The following is a 16,751-nucleotide window of genomic DNA, read 5'->3' on the forward strand; positions in this document are numbered from 1 at the left end:
TGCTGCCCACACCTGCTACGGGACAGACAGCTGGACACCAGGCCGGTTGGCCGGGGGAGGGCCCCGCAGGATGGCGGCTCGGGTCGGCCCATGGATCGAAACGACGTCCCCACTCGAGAGGTTTCTTTGCAGCCCCCTCTGCTCTCCCTGCCCCAGCAGCCGGCCGGAGGCTCTTTCACGGGCACGGCGTTGGGAGCAGGCCACACGCCAAAGGAGGTCACCTTGAGGCGGACTTGTCTGAGGGAGACTGATGTGGGACCTGTTCGCCATCATGGCTCGCCCCGACTGTCCTTGTCGCTCACGGGGTCACAGCCGACTGTGGTTCTTGCGGCTTGCTGGGCGGCCAGTCAGGGTAACCTGAGGGCAGAATTGACCCTGCGGGTCAGGTTGTGTGGGTGCCCAGCCCTCCTCCCCAGCCCCTTCCCCTCCAGGCCACCCTAGTGGGTCCTGTCCATCTGCGCCTTCAGCCAGGGGAGGGGGCACCTGAGGGTTCCCCCAGAAGCTTCCTGAGCTCCCCCGACCCTGGGCCCACCTCATCGTTCTCCTCTGCCCTGTTCTCGGCTGCACCTGGGGAAGACGGAGGAGGGAGGTGGGGCCGGTGTGTGGCCAGGGGCCTGAGCAGCCACCCTGCCTCTCCTCCTCTCCCTCCCTCTCCCCTTCCCAGGCCGGAGGACACTGATGGACGTGGCCTGGGCAGAGCAGGCCTGGGCGGGGCGGGGCGGGGGTCCAGTGTGGCCAGGGGAGGCCCCGCGGAGCCCCACCGGTCACCCCGGCTCTGCCGGAGCCCCTGCTGCTCCGGTTGTGAGAGCCCCGTGCTCCGCTCAGCCAGCCACACGTGTGCATGTGTATCTGTGTATCTGTGACTTTCCTTTGGATTTGTTTCTGTGTTTTTGTAAATCAGTCCCCAAAATGTTAAGGCTTGCTGGGGGAGAGCAGTGGCCCACCCCTACCCCTGGGGGAGACAGAGGTCACAGCTCTTAAGGTCTCCTTCAGAGGGGCAGGCGGCCGAGCCTGCATGAACTTGGGGAAGGGTGGGCCCCGCCTCCCTGCCCATCCCGGCTGCTTGCTGGGGACGGGCGGGGACGAGCAGGGACAGTGTACATAGATGTGTGTATTCCGATGGGTCCAGATCTTATTTTTGTTTGTTTGAGTTTTGTTGTTTTTTTCTTTAATAAGAGAGCAGTCCTGTGTCTACCGCACCCTGCCCTGGCTCTGCTTGTAGGCCCCGAGCCTGGGAGCGCAGACGGGCACGAAACGATGAAACGCGCGTCGTCGGCCTGCGCCATGGCAGGGCTGGGTGCAGGCGCCTGGCGCAGGTGAACCTCGCTCCTCCTGGAATTCAGCATCACCGTCATTAAACCATGTGGGTCGTGCCCAGCTGGGGCTGCCTGTCTCTCGATCCGTCTGGAGTCTGCACACACCGGGACCCCAGAGCGGCCTGAATGTCACAAACCGGTGGGGAGTGGCTGGCTTTGGGGGAGAGGCTGCGGGGGCCACTCAGAGGCGGTCAGCAGGGGGCGCCGGGGTCCCTGAATTCATGGCCCCGTGATCCAGGCCAGTCCTCGCAGCCAGGCTGGTTCTGTTGGGAAGTGGAGGGTGGGCCCGGGGGTGGTGGTCTGAGCACATAGCGAGGCCTGGCCCGGGGTAGAGGGGGCGGCACCTCTGCCTGACAGATGGGCTTCCGGGGCCAGCGGGGACACTGCCGGCCCAGCGCCCTGTGCGTGGGGAGGGCCAGGTGTGGTGCGGCAGGATTTGTTTCCATTGCTCCTGGACTGGCGGGGGAAGGGAATTAGTGACAGCGACAGCCAAGGGTGAGTCAGGGAAGACACAGCGGCTTCCAGGAAGGAGCGGAGAAGAGGGGGGCAGGAGGCCCCAGGGAGGAAAGCAGCCTGGACCAGAGGGGTTGTGACACTGGGTGGGCCTGCGGGCCCGGGGGCCCCAGGGGCCTTGAGAAGGAAGGGCGGTGAGGCCCCCTGCAGTCAGCAGCTGCCCACAAGTGGCGGCGCACCCCAGGCCCTCCGCCCAAGCCTGGGGAAGACCCCCATCCCGGGCAGCCGGGGACGAGGGAGGCCAGAGCCCAGACCTGCCCTTGAGGAGCTTCTGTGTGTCAGGGAGTGGACGACAGAGTGTAAGTGCATGTGGCCGTCACGGTGTGAAGGGTGGCATGGGCCTTGGGAGAGGGCAGCTTGAGCCCAGGGCTGACGTGTCAGCAAGGGCCTGATGGGGGCACGGACACACCCGGGCAGAGCTGGTGCTCCACGCTGTGGACCCGTGCAAAGGCCCTGGGGCAGGACTGTGCCTGGTGAGCTGGAGGAACAGCCAGGAGGCCCCTGCGTCTGGAGCGAGAGGGAGGAGGAGGGGGCAGGGAAGGGACGGGGCAGGTCATGCAGGGCCTTGGGGAGGAGTTGGACTTTAACCCCAGGAGGGAGGGTGGGACCCTGGAGGGCTGTGGGCAGAGAGGGGAAGGGAGACCCTTCCCCTCTCGGTGTGGAGACCTGGAAACAGGTGGGCAGGGGCGCAGAGACCAGGGAGGACGCCCTGCCTGGGCAGGCAATGACAGGACTGCGGCCACAAGCAGCTGGAAATGATGAAAGGCAGGCAGGTTCTGGATTTCTTGTGAATTTTTTAACATGTAGTAAAATGTGTGTAACATTTTAAGGTGTACAATCCTGTGGTTTTTAGTATATTTACTATGTTGTGCTGGCCACCACCATCTAATTCCAGAACATTCCATCACCCCCAAAAGAAGCCCCATCCCCATTATCAGTCACTCCCATCCTCCTCCCAGCCCGACAACCACGAATCCACCCTCTGTGTCTGTGGATTTGCCTGTTCTGGATGTTTCCCATCAATGGAATCAGACACTTTTGTGTCTGGCTTCTGTCACTGAGCTTCGTGTTCTCAAGGTCGTGTCGGCGCGTCACCCCTTTTCATGGCTAACATTCCAGTGTGTGGAGGGACCCTGTTTTGGGTTTCTGTTGTGCGGTTGGTGGGCATTTGGGTTGCTTCCGCTCTTTGGCTGTTGTGGGTTGTGCCGCTGTGAACACGCGTGTGCAGATTCTCGCGCTAGATGTATTTTGGAAACAGATGAAGGACTGGACGGGGGTGGAGTGAGAAGGGAGGACCTGGGGGCTGCAGGGCTGCTGGCCTGAGCACCTGGAAGGGTAGGGCTGAGATTGTGGAAAGGAAATTCAGAAGCTTCGTTGGGTTTGGAGGCCCCCATACGGCGGTGTTGGGGGGCAGAGAAGAGGTGGGAGGGCTGAGCCCCAGGCCGGCCCTACCCAGATGAGCGCCCGCCTCCTCCAGCCTCTGCTCTCCCGGCTCGGCCCCTCAGCTGGGGGAGAGGCAGTGGCCTGGATTGTGGCCAGCAGACCCAGCTGTTGCCAGGACACCGGGCCGCCTTTGTTGCTGTCAACAATGGCCCCGCAGGCCTTGGAGGCAGGAGCCCCTGGGCACGCAGAGGCAGACATGCAGACCCTGAGGCAGGAGGCTGCCCGGCCCTACGTCCCCCGGGGGACCCTGGAAGTGAACCTCCCGGCATCTCTCTACAGGTGAGCACATCCTGCCCCTGCACTGCCTCTCTGGGTTTGCTTCCCACCAGCGTCATTCGTTCTCCATAAAGGCACGTGGGTGCTGCACCTGCTCCCTGCATCCTAACCCGGCTGCTCCCTGCACCCTCCCCACCCACCTGCACCAGGCTTGGGACCTGGCAGGAGTACACGCAGGTCACACGGGATGGTTCACGCATGCAGGACACGCACACAGCCAGCCAGCAGAGCAGATACGTTCCCGGGAGCCCTGCGCTGCTGGAACAACCCCACAAGGGGGCAGCCTCGAGCACAGAATTTACCTCTCCCAGCTCTGGGGGCCAGGAGTCCCAAGACCAAGGTGTCAGCAGGGCTGGGGCCTTCTGAGGCCGTGAGGGAGCATCTGCCCCATGTCCCTCCTGGCTTCTGGGGGTGCTGGCAGTCCGTGGCGTCCCTCGTCTCGTGACCTCCCCTGACTGTGCAGATACCCCGGCCTCACCAGGGCTCCGCGTTAGGGTTGCATTAGGGCCTCCCTGACCCGGCATGACCCTGTCTTAAGTTACATCTGCTAAGATCCTATTTCCAAGTAAGGTCATGTTCTGAGATTCCGGGTGGACGTGAATTGGGGAGACACGTTCAACCCATTAGAGGATCCATTAATAAGCGTTAATAAAGTATGATGGGTTACCGTGCAGCTTTACAGAAAAGGCAAGTCAGTGCCCTTGGTGCTGCTCCATTTCCAAGAAAATTAAGTTAAAAAAAAAGCTGTGCCACCACGATAGAAGCAGGCTCCCACAGGTGTGTGGTGGGGTGGAATGGCTCGTGCACACACACTGCTTCTGGAATGAAGCAGAAACCAGTAAGAGTGGCAGCCCCAGGGGAGGAGACTGGCAGCTAGGTCAGGGAGACTCGCTGCTTTTTCCAATACTTTTATTTATTTAAATGCCATTAGAGTTCTCGATTCTAGATCAAAAAGGCATTCATTTATTATGAGGAAAAAAAATGTTTTTCGGCCATAACGCGATGTTCTTTTATTAGTTTTTTTGAGGTATAATTGACACAGAGACTCGCTTTTCATTGTGTTAGTTTTGACTGTTTTAATTCCTTTTTACAAGCCAGGTGCATTTTGTAGTTTCGGTTCATTTTGTAGTTCAAAAGAGTGGGGCCTGCCAGACGGTTCCCAAACTCCCCTCCCTGCAAGTGGCAAACCCAGCCTGCGGCCACTTCCCGGAACTGACCAGGCCGAGCCCACCTCTTATGAAAAACGTGGGTTTCTGGTTTTCCGTGTGGAGTGAGAACTCCAAGCAGGCACAGGGGAGAACGTTTTATCAGCAGCTCTGCTTGGACCATCTTGGGGCCACGGCCTCCTTCCTTGGGGCATCTCCCTGAAGCGAGCTCGCCAGGTCAAAGCACGTGCCCACGTCTGTCTCTCAGGCAGTGGTGCTGCGAGGGTGTTCCCGAAGGGTAGCTTTAGTTTTGATGGTACCTCGTTGAGGTTTGATTTTTGCCATCGTTAGCCTATTTCCACTTCCCTCTTTGCTCTGCCAGCCTCTGTTCCTTACACCATCCCTGCTGCCCCAGGGCCTTTGCACAAGCGGGTCTCTCCTCACATCACTGCCACCTCCTCGGGGGAGCCCTCCTGATGCTCTCAGCCTGGGACGGGCTCTGGCAACAGAGGCCCCCGGAACAGGCACTCCTGTGTAGCTGCAATAGTTTCCCCTTTAAATGTGAGCCTGCCTTCACTCCCCGCTGGCCCCGATGGCCCTGATGGCTGGGCGGGTGGTGATGGCACAAGGGTTCCCCAAAGGTCTCCCTGGGAGCCTGGGCTCCCCACACACTTTCCCAGTGTCCCCAACCCACGGCTCCCAGGCCAGACCAATGACAGTGAAACCTGCGCCACTCACTCAGCCATAGCTGAGACCACGTCCTCCTGGTGCACCTCCAGGCCAGGGGGGGGGCTTCCTGGAGGAAAGGGCCTGCAGGTCTGGGATGCTGGGCAAAGGACTTAGTAGAGGCAAGAAAAGATGAAATGTTTAGGAGGTCCTGGGGGTTGGGGAGGATGTGGCAGAGAGGAGGGGCTACAAGGGGTCAGCCTCCCACCCTCTGCCAGCCTGGGTGGGAGGGTGTCCAGTACTGAAGGACAGACAAGGCCCCCCGCACCTCGGGCCAGGCTTCTGCATTCTGCACCCTCAGTGCTGGCGACGGGGATGAAGAGGCCCGGGGAGGGCAGGGGGGCTGAAAGCTCAGTCTCTCTCCTCCCACCCCCACCCTCAGCGATGACTACCTGTCCCAGGAGGGGCCCCGCCAGACGCCGGCCATCAAGCAGGCGACGCGCTGGAAGTACACGCCCATGGGACGAGACGCGGCCGGCCAGCTGTGGTACACGGGCCTGACCAACTCGGACTCCCGAGAAGCCTGGAACATGCTCCCTCGGGCTCTGGACAGCCCGCACCTCGAGGCTTATGCCCGCAGGCACGGATGCCACAGCCCCCAGGAGCGCAGCATGCCCTCGGGTGAGTGCCCGGCCCTGCCCACCCCCACACCAGGCCCGCCTCGAGGGGAAGGTGAGGCCCACAGGTGCAGAGATGACCGCTGACCCCTACCCCGCAGCCTACACCCAGCGTCTCCGGGAGACCGCCTGGTACGACCCCGTCATCCCCGCGCAGTACAGGGGCCCCCGCGCGTGGTACGGGAGCGTGCTGTGGAAAGACAGACCCATCCGGGGCGAGGAGTACGGTGAGCCTGGGCCAGGGGCAGGTGACCCAGGGGCTGGGGGTGAGACCGCCCGGGGCCAGGAGGCGGGGCCAGCCGGTGACCCGGGTCCTGGCCCCCCAGGGATCCACAGGCACCAACTCGGGGTCGAGCCGCTGTGGCGGGCGTCTGACAACGTGCCCTACCTGTCGGCGCCCCAGCGCCCGCGCTGCACCGCCCAGAACTACCGGCAGTGGGACCTGGAACCCTGCTGCGCCTCCACCGGCCGGCAGCCCTGCCCGTCCACGCGGCCAGTCACTGACAAAGATCGCGCTGCCCGGTGGCTCTTCGGGGACCCGGCGCCTCGCCTCGCCCTCAAGGCGTCTGTCCACCTCTGGGGCCGGGGCCTGGGGCGGTCAGGCAGCCAGATGAAGGGAGCTCTGAACCAGGACCCTGGTGACCAAGCTCCAGGGCAGAGTCAGATAGACGGCCTCTCCTGCCCTCAGCTCCCCCTACCCCGGGCCCCAGGCCAAGGCACAGTCCTGGCCCCGGGCGGCTCTTTATTCACTGCAGCAGTGGCCCGGGCGCAGGGAGCCGCACTCGGGCCCCCGGGCCAGCATGCTGAGCCTCACCGTCGCCACAGCCAGGGTCCGGGCCCAGCCCCCTAACCCAGAGGCTGGGGCTCCCGGCAGGCTCAGCAACGGCTCTGTCCTCCAGGGCCTGGCGGCACCTGGGGGCAGCACCCGGGAGGCCCTAGGCTGGCCGGGGCTGAGTTCAGGGCAGGCCCTGCGCCCAGGAGCCTCACATCCAGCCCCCACACAACACAGGGCACCCCGAATCATCTAGACAGCTGGGGGTGGGTTAGAGTCGGGATTGGGGTACCCCAGACCCACAAGGACCCCACCAGCCCCTGAATACCAGAGGGCCTAGCTCGGTGGGATAAGCTGCTGGGATCCCGCCCATCCTGACCGCGCCCACCAAGCCCCGCCCACCAAGCCCCACCCGACCCCGCAGCCAGGCAGGGACGGGACAGACGCAGGAGTGGGATCAGAGCAGCAAAGGGGCCGCTCCAGGCCTCGTTGGGCAGCGAGTGTTCACAGTCGCGGTTAAGTTACAAAGGGTAAGGGACCATGGGGCAGTGTCAGGGTTGGGCTCCAGGGTCCCCTGCAAGAGAAGGGGGTGGAAGTGGGGTTAGGGAGGGCGGGGCCTGTCCTGGCCCAGACCTACACCCATGGCTGGTTTGGGGCTTTTGTGGGGTGGCGGGGCCTGCAACTCACAGCTCCGAAGGCGGACGGGCCAGACCAGGAGACAGCACAGAGCCAGGGTGGCGGCCACGCCCACGCCACCCGTCACGGCCACCATCACCCAGTGGTAGAAGGCCACGCAGGCTTTGCAGCAGAGCTCTGAGCTGGGGGCGGGGGAAGGGCAGAAGGGGGTGAGCAGATGCCTATCAGTACCTTCCAGCCCCAGCCTGGACCTCCTGCTCCTCCCATCTCAGCCGGGGCACCCCATCTTTCCCAGCACTCAGGCCAGGACCAAGTGATTGCCCTCAACCCCCTCCTCCCCTGCAACATCTGATACTTTAGTCAGTAAGGTCAGCTCTGCCTTCCAAGTCTACCCCAGACTGCCCATTTCTCCTCCCTCAGGATCCAGCCCTGTCACCACCTGCCCCCCCCCCACCCCGCCATCCTAGGCCCCTCCCCTGTTCCCACCCTCCCTTCCCTGTCTGACCTCCCCGCAGTAGCCGCCAGAGGGCACCTGTGAGCACCTGAGTCAGGTCCCGCCCCCTCTGCTCACAGCCCTCCGGGGTCCCACCTCCCTTGGCCCACAAGGCCCTGCACGACCCGTCCCCTCCCTGCCCTCCCCTCCTCCCTCTCTCCCCCTCGCTCACTCTGCTCCAGCCACAAGGGCCTCGTTGCTGTCCTTCCACCATGCCAGGCACAGTCCTGCCCCGGGGTCTTTGCACAAGGCTGTTCCTCCCCATATGCCTAGAACTCCCTGACATCCTCCAGGTCTCGGGTCCCATGTCACCTCAAGGCAGCCCTTCCTGACTTCTCGCCCCAGTCAGGCCTCCCTAAGTAGTGTCCTTCACACCCTTTGTACACATTTATTCATGAGATTATTCATGTGGCTCGTGTTGTCCCCAGCTCCATGAGGACAGAGGACCAGGCCAGCTTTCATTCCCAAATCCTGGGCTTCTACAGGGTGCAAGCTCAGGTCTAGAACCATCTGGGGCTGGAACCCTAGGTTCTGAGGGTCTGAATTACAGGGATTCCAGGCTCTCCCTCTGCCCTGTCCGCTCACATCCCCCCGATCCATCTGTGTGTCCTCAGCACCCGGCCCAGGACAGACTGTCGGCTCAGTAAATAAATGGGTGCTCGAGGTGGGGAATAACCCAGTCTCCCTGGCTGTGAGGCCACCGGGGCGGGGTCTTCTGTTCTCATGGAGTTAGCAGACCTGGGGCAGCACCTGGCCTCAGCACAGCTCGTTGAACGCGAGAACGAATGGATAGGGGTACTCACGAGCAGGGGTGCAGGCTCTGGATGGCCATGACTGCCAGCCCATTGGCCACCTTGTCCGAGAAGCTCATGGCGCCATACACGAAGGCTCCGCTGTGCTGGGGGGACACGGGCAGGGTGTCAGCATCCCAGGCCTCGGCCCTGGTCCCCAACCCCAACCCGGACCGGCTCAGCAGCCCTACCGTGTGGGGGCCGATGAGGTCAGCCGTCATGGCCAGCGAGGTGACGAGGATGGTGGCACAGCCCGTGCCCAGCAGCGCAGCCACCACGTACACAGCCACACCCAGCTCATCTGCCAGTGCCACCCAGGCTGCGAAGGCCAGGATCACCAGGAGGCCCACAAAGTAGGTCATCTGCAGAGAGCCCGGCCCGGCGTCAGGCCTGCCTCGCTGGGCAGCCCTGAGCCTGGCACTTGCCCTTTCTGATCTTCAGTCTGGCCCCCAACCCCAGCAAAGGGGGGTTTGAGTTGGGTTATCCCTAAGGAGCGCCCAGCTCTGACCTCGGAGGGTTCTGAGATTCTCAGCCTCAGAGGTGCTCCGAGCTCCTGGACCAGCAGATGTTCTAGGGCTATGCTGTCTGTTACGGCTGCCACTAGAGGTGGGCGGCTACTTGGGTCTCCACGCAAGTCAATTAAAAGGAAACAAAATGAAGCATTCGGTTCCTCAGTCACGCCGGCCGCCCTCTGGCGCCCACGCTGGGCCGTGGTCTGGAGTCGCCCAGGTTCTGCAAGGCACCCTGCCCTCCGCCCGGCCCACTCACATTCCTCCCGATGCACTTGTTGACCGGCTTCAGGAGGAAGGAGGAGAGGAAGCCGCTGAGGTACATCACCAGCGGGATGGTGGCGATGAACTTCTGTCGGGGCAGAGCGGGCACAGGCGTGTCAGGAGTGGCTCCTCAGGCTCGGGGCCCCGCACCCCCACCGCCCGGCCAGCTCACCTTAGGCAGGTTGAGGGAGTAGGTCAGGTACATGGCCATGTATGTCTGGGACAGGTTCACAATGAGCCTCGTGCTCATGTACAGCAAGCCCACCTGCAAACAGAGGGACGGGTCAGAGGGGGCCCTCCTCTACTCCCATAAGCGGGGAGCACTGGGGGCCAACGTGAGTAATTCTGCAGCTGGCACCTGATCCATTAGTAGTGACTGCCTAGCTGGTCAGGTGGAGAAGAGAGCAGCGACTGATTAGTAATGTCTGCCCTCGGTGTGACTGGAGAAGGGGCCAGGTTTGCTCCAATGTCTGCCATCCCTGCCTGCAGCCGCACAGAGTGAGGGCCTGGTGGGAGAGGGGCATCAACTCCAACACCCTGTGCCCCTATGCTGTACCTGATAAAAGGCCGGCTCCCGAAGCCAGTGTTTCCAGAGCAGCAAGGGCCGGGCAGTAGCAGGGGCCAACAGGGGGCTGTGTTCATCTGGCTCCTCCACCTGCCGCCGGCGCCCCTCCCTGGTGCCCAGGTGGAACAGCAGTGAGAAGACAGCTCCAATGCCCACCACCAACAGCGAGAGGTTCTGGGGACCGGGCGGGAGAGGGGTCAGCAGCGACTCTCGGCCCGAGCCCTGAGTTCAGGGCCTTGGGGTTGTCCCACCCGGGCAGCGGCCAGCCTTGGCCCACCCCGGGCCCCAGCTCACCCGGAACACCGGCACATCTTGGACCCCCAGCTGGTCATAGACATCCTGGGTGGACCCCATGTGGGGAGAGCCCTGCAGGTGGAGTAGAAGCCAGGCAGCCCCATAGACGGTGATGCTGGCCACCACGGTGAAGGCGTACCTGCCGGGGCACAGGCGAGGCCTCAGCAGGGCAGCCCGGGAGCCACGCGACCACTTCCTCCCCAGGCAGGCGTACAGTCAAGAGCTGCTTGTGGCGTCTGGGGAACCTCTGGCCAGGTGATTTCAGCCACCAACACACTGGGTAGCTCAGGAAAGCCTCTGCTGGCCTCAGTTTCCCCAGCCTGCACGTATCTGATTTCTCTGGCCCAAGACCCCACCGTGAGGTCCCGTCTGCCTGGGGCCTGAATGCAGAGACTCAGCAAAGCAGGGCCGAGTCAGGCCTGCAACCCAGAAGCCTGAGAACCCAAGATACCCAGAAATCCTGGGCTTCAGCTGGGCAAGGGCTCCAATGGTCTAGAGTCATCTGAGTCCACTCCTGCCTGCAGCCCCAGAGCCACGTCCCACCTAGGGCCTCGGCCGGGGCGAGGAGCCCCTGGATCTCACCAGGAGTCCACTTCCCTTTCTGAAAGTGAGAACAAGAACACCCGCAGAGGTCAAGGCGAAGATGACACGAGGCAGGCGGGAAAGCACTTGCGGGTAGAAAGCGCCCAGAGCTTGGCCTCTACCGGGCCCAGCCTGTCCCCCTCAGCTGGCGCCCTCGGGGGCCCCAGACATTGAGCAACCCCCGCCGTTAGTGCCCACAGCTCTCGGCCACAATGGGGAACTGGGCTCAGACAGGCAGGGCCCTCATGACGAGCGCTTATGCCCACACGGCCACCTTCATGCGTGACGTCCCTCCTGCCGAGAACTGTCATCTCCTGATCCCTGTTCCCACTGCACAGGCCCCGCTCTGCTCCAACCCTGTCCCTGGGCACATGACAACCACTAGGGCTTGTCGTGAGAATTCAAGAAGATCTTCTGCGTGACGGGCCCGGAACTGTGCCCAGCCCACAGCAAGCGTTCCATAAGTGCTCCTGCTACCATCACATGCAGAATCACCTCCTTCAGCACCTCAAGCAAGTCAACAGATGCGCTGGGCGCCAGCTGTACCCACGTGTGGGAGGCGGGATTCTAAGACGGCTCAGACATTCCCATGGCCTGCCCCCCCCCGCCCCCCTCTAACCCCCTCCCCTTGGGGAACGGGACGTGTGAATGTGATGGGACGTCAAGCCCGTGTTAACTGTCTGTGTCAGGTAACTGTCTGTGGCAAAGGTAAAGGAATTTTGTGGATGTAAGTAAGGGAGATTATCCTGAGTGGGCCTGACCTAATCAGGCGACCCTCAGAAAGTGGGCTCACACCACCCCTGAGATGAGAGACTCGTGCTGGCCTCAAAGAAGCAGCAAGCCCCTACAACTTCTTTTTTTGGCCGTGCCGCACGGCATGCGGGATCTTAGTTCCCCAACCAGGGATTGAACCCGCGCCCCCTGCAGTGGAAGCTCAGAGTCTTAACCACTGGACCACCAGGGAAGTCCCAGCCCCCAAGACTTCTAAATCTGTAAGAAGACAAACACTGCCAACAATGACATGAGCAGGGTAGAGTGACCCCAAGCCTCACATGACACCCCAGCCCTAGCCGACACCTTGATTGCAGCCTCAAGACTAACGCTGAGAACCCCGCTAAGCTAAGCCAGGCTCCTGACCCACAGAAACCAGGAGGTGGTCAATGTGTGCTGGTTGCAGTTGCTAACTTGGTGCTCATTTGGTGCCCAGACATGGAGGGTGGCCCTGGGCCCCCGGCCGTGCCTGCTCTTCGCACGCCTGCCCGCCCTGCCCCGAAGGTGGCACCTGAGAGCCGTGAGCTCCACCTTCTCATGGTCGTTGGTGACGAGCTCCGGGATGAGGCTGAGGTGGGCGATCTGTGTAGCAGCCCAGCCGAACTGGAAGATCACGATGAAGGGCCCGTAGTAGAGGAGGGCAACCCACTCAGGCGTGCTGGCCTGGCAGCCCAGGCAGGGGCTGAAGACGAAGGGGAAGGACAGCAGGACGCAGACGGAGCCTGTGGACGAGCAGGGCGGGGGGGCACGTGGCAGGGCCTTCCCACGCGGGCCCAGGGCACCCCAGGTGAGCGGGTGGGGACAAACCCGAGACACGGAAAAGGTTAGAGACCCCCCCCCCCCCCCCCCACACACACACACACACAACGTCACACAGTGAGTGGCCGTCAGCAGCCCGGGGCTCCCCAGGCTTACGGCCCCTGTGACAGATGGGGAACTAAGGCCGAGAGATCTGGGGCCCCCTGAGGACACACAGCCAAACAGGACAGAGGGGCTGGGCCTCCCAGCCCAGGCCCTACGCCCCTTGTGGGTGATGGGGGAACTGACACAGAGCCGGCCACGTGCTGGAACCATGCAGGGGCAGGGCCAGGTGATAGGGGGCAAGAATGGGGCCTCGCCATGCCGGCTCAGGGCTCGCCAAGTTTGCCCCCTTGGTGACAGTTGGGGAAACAAGCCGAGCCTGAGGCCACGCAGCAGGTTGAAAGGGCGCTGTGGAGGTCCCCTGGGGAACTGCCCGCCACAGATGTGCCACTTACCCCCATCACTTCCCCTTCCCGCCTCGCCCATGGAGGGGGCCTTTTCCTCCCAGCTCCTACCAGGCGTCCCATGGGGCTGCCAGGAGTCAGGAGGCCCAGGTGACGCTGGGCGGGGCTGGGCCGGATCCTGCCCTCCCGAGTCCTAGTGTCCCTCCTAGTGTCCCCGTCAGCCTACAAGGGGGCCTCTCCCTGGAAAACACTCATACCTCAGAACAAGTACAAGTTCTCCCTGAGGTCCCAAAGGAGTCTGCACCACCCGCCCTGCCCCGTCCCCTCCTCCCTCTCTCCCCTTCGGCTCACTCTGCTCCAGCCACCGGGGCCTCCTCCCTGTTCCTCCTGCCCCAGGGCCTTTGTACAGGCTGTCCCCTCTGCCCGGAATGCTTTTCCCATGACATCTTAGCAAGGCGCACTCCTCTTCATCCCTCCAGGACTCAACTCAAATGCCACCTCCTCAAAGAAGCCCCCCTGACCAGCCCAGTCACCAGCAGTCCCCTCTCCACCCTGACACCCTCTGTCTGAACCCTGCTTTCTCTCCTTCATACCCCTTTGCACACACAGGAATTCTTTTGTCTCTCTGTCTGGGGGGTGGGTAACAGGTCTCTCCAAGTCACTTCTGTGTCCCTGGCACCCAATATAGAGTCTGGCACATCAAGATCTTTTGAATGAGTGAATAATAATAATAGTGGCCTCTATTTAAAACAGCCCAAAAAAAAAAAAAAAAAAAAAAAACAGCCCAAAGAGGTGAATGTTATTATTAACCCCACTTCCTGATGAGGAAACTGAGGCCCACTGAGTGAGCTGCAGAGCTGCGAGGCCAGCCTGCTGGACCCCGAGCCATGCTCCTTCCCTCCAGCCCTCCACCCTTCTCCTCCCATCCCAGAGTGCCTAGAGCCAGACTTCCTTCCTCCCCACCAGGCCCTGGAGGTGACCTCATCCCCCAGACCCTGGGCCCGCCCCAACAGTCCAGGGACTGGGAAATGAAACCAAAACCACACTTGGTATTTCTCTGGAACTGGTGCCTGGAAGAGGCACCCCAGGCAGATTCCTGGTGGCCTGGAGGCCACCCCGGGGCCAGACAGGAACTGTAGACTCTGGTCAGAAGAATGTGCTACCCTGGCTGGACGGACTCTTACCCTGCAGCTGCCCAGGCCACGTTAACCATTGTCAGGGCCAGGCTGCCTGGCTGGGGGACTTTGGGCGAGTGACTGCCTCTCTGGACCTCCGTTTCCAGGAAAGGAGCTAATAAAAATACCTCACAAAATTGGCATGAGAATTAAGAGTTAATGTGTGAAATTGGGAGCTCCTACTACTTTGAGCCACTGCCTGTCTCAGCAACTTCAAAGCCATGAGATGTCACACCTTTGCAAAAGCTGTTTCAACTACTTGGAATGCCCCCCTACACACACACACTCCTGTTCATCCTTCAAAACCCCAAAGCTAATGTCCCCTCCTCCAGAGCTCTGCTTCTTCCTATGAAGCCCAGTCTACCCACCTGCCCCAGCCTGGACCCGACAGGAGTGTCCATGTCTGGCTTTCTGGGTCCTCTCTGCGCTAGACGGGGAGCCCCGAGGGCTTGTTAAGGGAAAGAATGAGTCCGTTGCCACCACCCACAGACTCGGGTAAAAAAGAGAAGTGAGCACTGTGGCCGAAGGTGACCTTCACTCAAGTCACCTTATCAGGCATCACAAGGGGCCACCCTGGCTTCCTCTCTCCACAGATCTTCCTGGATCTCTGCACGTGCAGGGAGAGGGTGCAGGTGGAGGCCCTGGTATCTGGTTGGGGCACCCATCATAAGCTGAAGGCATAAACACAAAGCCTTCAGTGTACTGACAAAGGTGCCTCCACTACCCTAACCTCCCCTCTGCAAGGGGACTCAGCGTCTCCCTCTGGAGTCAGGTGGAACCATCGCTGAACCTCAGCCCCCCACCTACAAAACGGGAAGACAGGCTGTTACGAGGTCCCACCTCAGGGCCTTTGCACATGCAGCGTCCACTGCCAGGCAAACCTACCTGTGGCTGACTCCATCTCCTTAGAGGGGGCTCACCTGTCTGCACCAGAGAAAACAGCCCTCACATCTCTCTGACCCAAGAACTACCTTTTTTGTGTGTCAACGGGTCTACCCAACTATTATGAACAAAACTGCATTTGAGACTCTGGGCTCAGCTCTGTAACCAATCCCAACCGCAGCCCGCAGAGGGATACCTCTGTCTGGGGTCTGAGTCACGTGCCTCTCCCTGCTCCCCGCTCCCCCCACGCCCCCGCACCCGGGCTGCTAGCCTAATGTGACCCAAGAACAGCCTGGGCATCCTCAGTGTCTAAGAAACTGAAATCCAGACCCTAAGCCACGGCCACAGCAATGCCAGCCACTTGCAGGCAACTTGGAGATCTGTTGTACCTTGGAAAAATGTCCCTCATGAGGGCCAGGGCAAATCACTGCCTCCTCAGTCATTGTTCCCAAGGGCAAGGAGACACCAGCCGGCCCTCCTGGTTTCTGGAAAGCTGCCGCCCAGAATTCCCAGAAGCGGGCAGGATTCCTGGTTCTGCCTCCTGAAATGCCCGGCATGCCCCAAGCGCCAGGATGCGGCGGGTACTTCTGCCAGGGAAAGAACAGCAGGCAAAGTGGCCAAGGCTAATCTCAGGGCCCAGGGTCCGGGTGGGCAGAGAAGGGATGCCAGGAGCCGGGCCTTATCATGGATGTGCACCGGGCAGGGTGCCCCGGCCCCCGTGGGACCCACCTCCTCCCCTCACCAACAGCCCTTTAGTCCAGGTAACTCCCTCATAACAAACAGAGGGTGACCCCATTACCTGCTCTGCAGACCCGCATCCCATCAGCCGGACAAGCACAGAACCCCGACCCTTCTGGCTCACCCGGTCCCCAACCCAGATCCCAGGACAGCTCCCCAAAGCCACCAAGTGCCAGGTTGCCCGAGATGAGGGAGGGGATGGATGCACAAAGTGCGCTGGGGGAACAGACAGACAGAGGGGACTCTAGGCAGCCTGACTCAAGAGTTGTCCTGGGTGGTCACCCTGACACAGATGAAGTCAGGCCAGACCAGACAGACTGACAGAGGAGGCGCTGGCAGTAGACCCAACCCAGAGAGGGTTCAGGGTGCCCCGGAGAATTAGACAAAGAAAAGTGACACTGGACGGTCACACGAACAGTCAGACGGAGGAGGCTCCGCGGGTCAGACGGCAGCCATGCGACAGACAAACAGAAGGGGTACTGGGCAGTTAAGCAGACAGATGGGAAGGCTCATGGGTTGGGCAATTAGAGAGGACGGAGCAGTGGGACAGAGCGGGGAGGTTCGGGCCCTGAGGCAGGCAGTCGGATGGGGGAGTCCGGGCCGGGGCTTACCGACCAGGTGCCAGGCCTTGCGCGGGCCGAAGCGGGCGCAGCGGCCTGCGGCGCGGTCAGCCTCGAAGCCCACGAGGGGCGTGCACAGCCCGTCGGCCACCTGACCGAGCAGCAGCAGCAGGCCGGCGCCGCGCGAGCTGTAGGCGCGCACCGAGTGCAGGTAGAGCAGCAGGTAGGTGAACCACATGGACGCGCAGAGGTCGTTGAGGAAGTGGCCCACGGCGTAGCTCAGCCGCGCGACCAGGGACAGCGGCCGCGGGGGCGCCCCCGCTCCGGCCGCCGGGGGCCCCGGGCCCATGGCGGCGCTCCGGGCTCGGCCTGTCCGTCCGGCGCCGGCAGACGGGATCCCCGGCCCGGGCTGCCCGCGCCCCGCTCTCCCTGCTTCGCTGCCCTCTTCCGCCCCGCCCGCCCCGCCGAGCGCTTTTGC

At 62.1% G+C, this 16,751-nt stretch overlaps 2 protein-coding genes across 7 annotated transcripts; one reads left to right on the plus strand and one right to left on the minus strand.

Moving 5' to 3' along the window:
• Positions 1-1,353: 1,353 nt before the first annotated feature.
• On the plus strand, positions 1,354-7,094 carry TEKTIP1 (tektin bundle interacting protein 1). Of its 2 annotated transcripts, XM_082380270.1 has the most exons (4): positions 1,354-3,551; positions 5,802-6,040; positions 6,138-6,263; positions 6,363-7,094. In XM_082380270.1, the coding sequence occupies exons 1-4, from the start codon at positions 3,286-3,288 to the stop codon at positions 6,884-6,886; spliced, it is 1,155 nt and encodes a 384-aa protein (XP_082236396.1). In that variant the 5' UTR covers positions 1,354-3,285; the 3' UTR covers positions 6,887-7,094. The 2 variants fall into 2 exon arrangements, with proteins under 2 accessions (XP_082236396.1, XP_082236395.1); XM_082380269.1 differs by having other exon boundaries at positions 6,138-7,094.
• Positions 7,095-7,260: 166 nt separating this feature from the next.
• On the minus strand, positions 7,261-16,751 carry MFSD12 (major facilitator superfamily domain containing 12). 5 transcript variants are annotated; one of them, XM_082380268.1, is made up of 9 exons: positions 16,325-16,751; positions 12,225-12,435; positions 10,361-10,499; positions 10,058-10,240; positions 9,674-9,766; positions 9,497-9,589; positions 8,920-9,090; positions 8,741-8,835; positions 7,261-7,626 (listed from the first exon to the last, which is right to left on the minus strand). In XM_082380268.1, the coding sequence occupies exons 1-9, from the start codon at positions 16,620-16,622 to the stop codon at positions 7,410-7,412; spliced, it is 1,500 nt and encodes a 499-aa protein (XP_082236394.1). In that variant the 5' UTR covers positions 16,623-16,751; the 3' UTR covers positions 7,261-7,409. The 5 variants fall into 5 exon arrangements, with proteins under 5 accessions (XP_082236394.1, XP_082236393.1, XP_082236392.1 ...); XM_082380267.1 differs by having other exon boundaries at positions 8,741-9,090; XM_082380266.1 differs by lacking the exon at positions 16,325-16,751 and having other exon boundaries at positions 12,225-15,344.

Source organism: Balaenoptera borealis (genome assembly GCF_965194805.1).
Source record: "Balaenoptera borealis genome assembly, chromosome: 2".
In the NCBI taxonomy this organism is placed as follows: domain Eukaryota; kingdom Metazoa; phylum Chordata; class Mammalia; order Artiodactyla; family Balaenopteridae; genus Balaenoptera; species Balaenoptera borealis.